At 42.5% G+C, this 1,854-nt stretch overlaps 1 protein-coding gene across 1 annotated transcript; it reads left to right on the top strand.

The window, feature by feature from the left end:
• The first annotated feature begins 1,194 nt into the window (after window positions 1–1,194).
• LOC133049998 (cytochrome c oxidase subunit 6B1-like) lies at window positions 1,195–1,627 on the top strand. The gene has a single exon (XM_061134085.1). The coding sequence runs from the start codon at window positions 1,231–1,233 to the stop codon at window positions 1,489–1,491; it is 261 nt and encodes an 86-aa protein (XP_060990068.1). The 5' UTR covers window positions 1,195–1,230; the 3' UTR covers window positions 1,492–1,627.
• The last annotated feature ends 227 nt before the right edge of the window (window positions 1,628–1,854 follow it).

The raw sequence follows: 1,854 nt of genomic DNA, 5'->3' as shown, positions 1-1,854 counted from the left end.
GAGTTGGTGATGCCATCCAGCCATCTCATCTTCTGTCTTCCCCTTCTACTCCTACCCCCAATCCCTCCCAGCATCAGGGTCTTTTCCAATGAGTCAGCTCTTCTAATGAGGTGGCCAAAGTATTGGAGTTTCAGCTTCAGCATCAGTCCTTCCAATGAACACCCAGGACTGATCTCCTTTAGGATGAACTGGTTGGATCTCCTTGCAGTCCAAGGGACGCTCAAGAGTCTTCTCCAGCACCACAGTTCAAAAGCATCAATTCTTCAGTGCTCAACTTTCTTTACAGTGCAACTCTCACATCCATACATGACCACTGGAAAAACCATAGCCTTGACTAGACAGACCTTTGTTGGCAAAGTAATGTCTCTGCTTTTTAATATGCTGTCTAATTTGGTCATAACTTTCCTTCCAAGGAGTAAGTGTCTTTTTATTTCCACTGTTTCCCCCTCTATTTGCCATGAAGTGATGGGACTGGATGCCATGATCTTAGTTTTCTGAATGTTGAGCTTTAAGCCAACTTTTTCACTCTCCTCCTTCACTTTCATCAAGAGGCTTTTTGGTTCCTCTTCACTTTCTGCCATAAGGGTGGTGTCATCTGCATATCTGAGGTTACTGATATTTCTCCCAGCAATCTTGATTCCAGCTTGTGCCTCATCCAGCCCAGTGTTTCTCATGATGTACTCTGCATATAAGTTAAATAAACAGGGTGACAATATACAGCCTTGACGTACTCCTTTTCCTATTTGGAACCAGTCTGTTGTTCCATGTCCAGTTCTAACTGTTGTTTCCTGACCTCCATACAGGTTTCTCAAGAGGCAGGTCAGGTGGTCAGAATCATGCTATTTCACAGACTTTTGACTAACACACACACTTAACTTGTCCCTTCAAAGTAAATATGACATTTCTACATTATGAAAGTGTTTTTCAAAAGAAATGTGTGATATGAAAAAAAAGTCTTTTGAAACACTTTGAAAACATTTCCAAGGTGAAATTATTTTATTCCCAAAAAGGATATTGAGATCACACAAGAAAATACAAGACCCCCACACCACTGAATAGTGCTTATTAAATGGAAGTACACATACTTATGAATATGTTAGTAAGAACAGATTAACACAAAATAAATATGTCACATAACTTTGGATTATCAATAGTGCTCAAACATCAGTGATAAAAATATGACTTTAGGAGCTTCCAGCGACTTCAGGGGCATCTTTAGGAGTCAGCACTATGGCAGAAGACATCAAGACCAAAATCAAGAACTACCAGACTGCTCCTTTTGATAGCCGCTTCCCCAACCAGAACCAGACCAGGAACTGCTGGCAGAACTACCTGGACTTCCACCGCTGTGAGAAGGCAATGACCGCTAAAGGGGGTGATGTCTCCGTGTGCGAATGGTACTGGCGTGTGTACAAGTCCCTCTGCCCCATATCCTGGGTGTCAGCTTGGGACGACCGCCAGGCAGAAGGCACGTTTCCTGGGAAGATCTGAACTGGCTCCATCCCACCTCCTGTCCTCCGTCCTTCTCCCCAGGGTGGTGAAGGGGGACCTAGGTACATGGTGATCCCCACCCTGGGATCCTGAATCATGGTTTAACTAATAATAAATGCTCGTTGGAAACATGAAAAAAAAATATGACTTTATATTGGAGCAAAATGGTTATATTTTTGGAGTGATGGCAAAAAATTACAGTGAAATATTAAACTTCAAATGAAATTTGGAATTTGTACCATGTTCCCAGCCTTGATGAGAAGGGTTGGGAAGGAAGTGTAAGAGGGACTACTGCATGTCCAATTTCTTGTGACATCATGGGTACATTAAAAAAAAAATGTTTGGGGGAGTTCTCTGGCCCAG

The sequence above is a fragment of the Dama dama genome, chromosome 31 (assembly GCF_033118175.1).
Source record: "Dama dama isolate Ldn47 chromosome 31, ASM3311817v1, whole genome shotgun sequence".
Taxonomy (NCBI): Eukaryota; Metazoa; Chordata; class Mammalia; order Artiodactyla; family Cervidae; genus Dama; species Dama dama.
The sequence above is the reverse complement of the archived record's forward strand: the minus strand, read 5'-3'. Positions and strand labels throughout refer to the sequence as shown.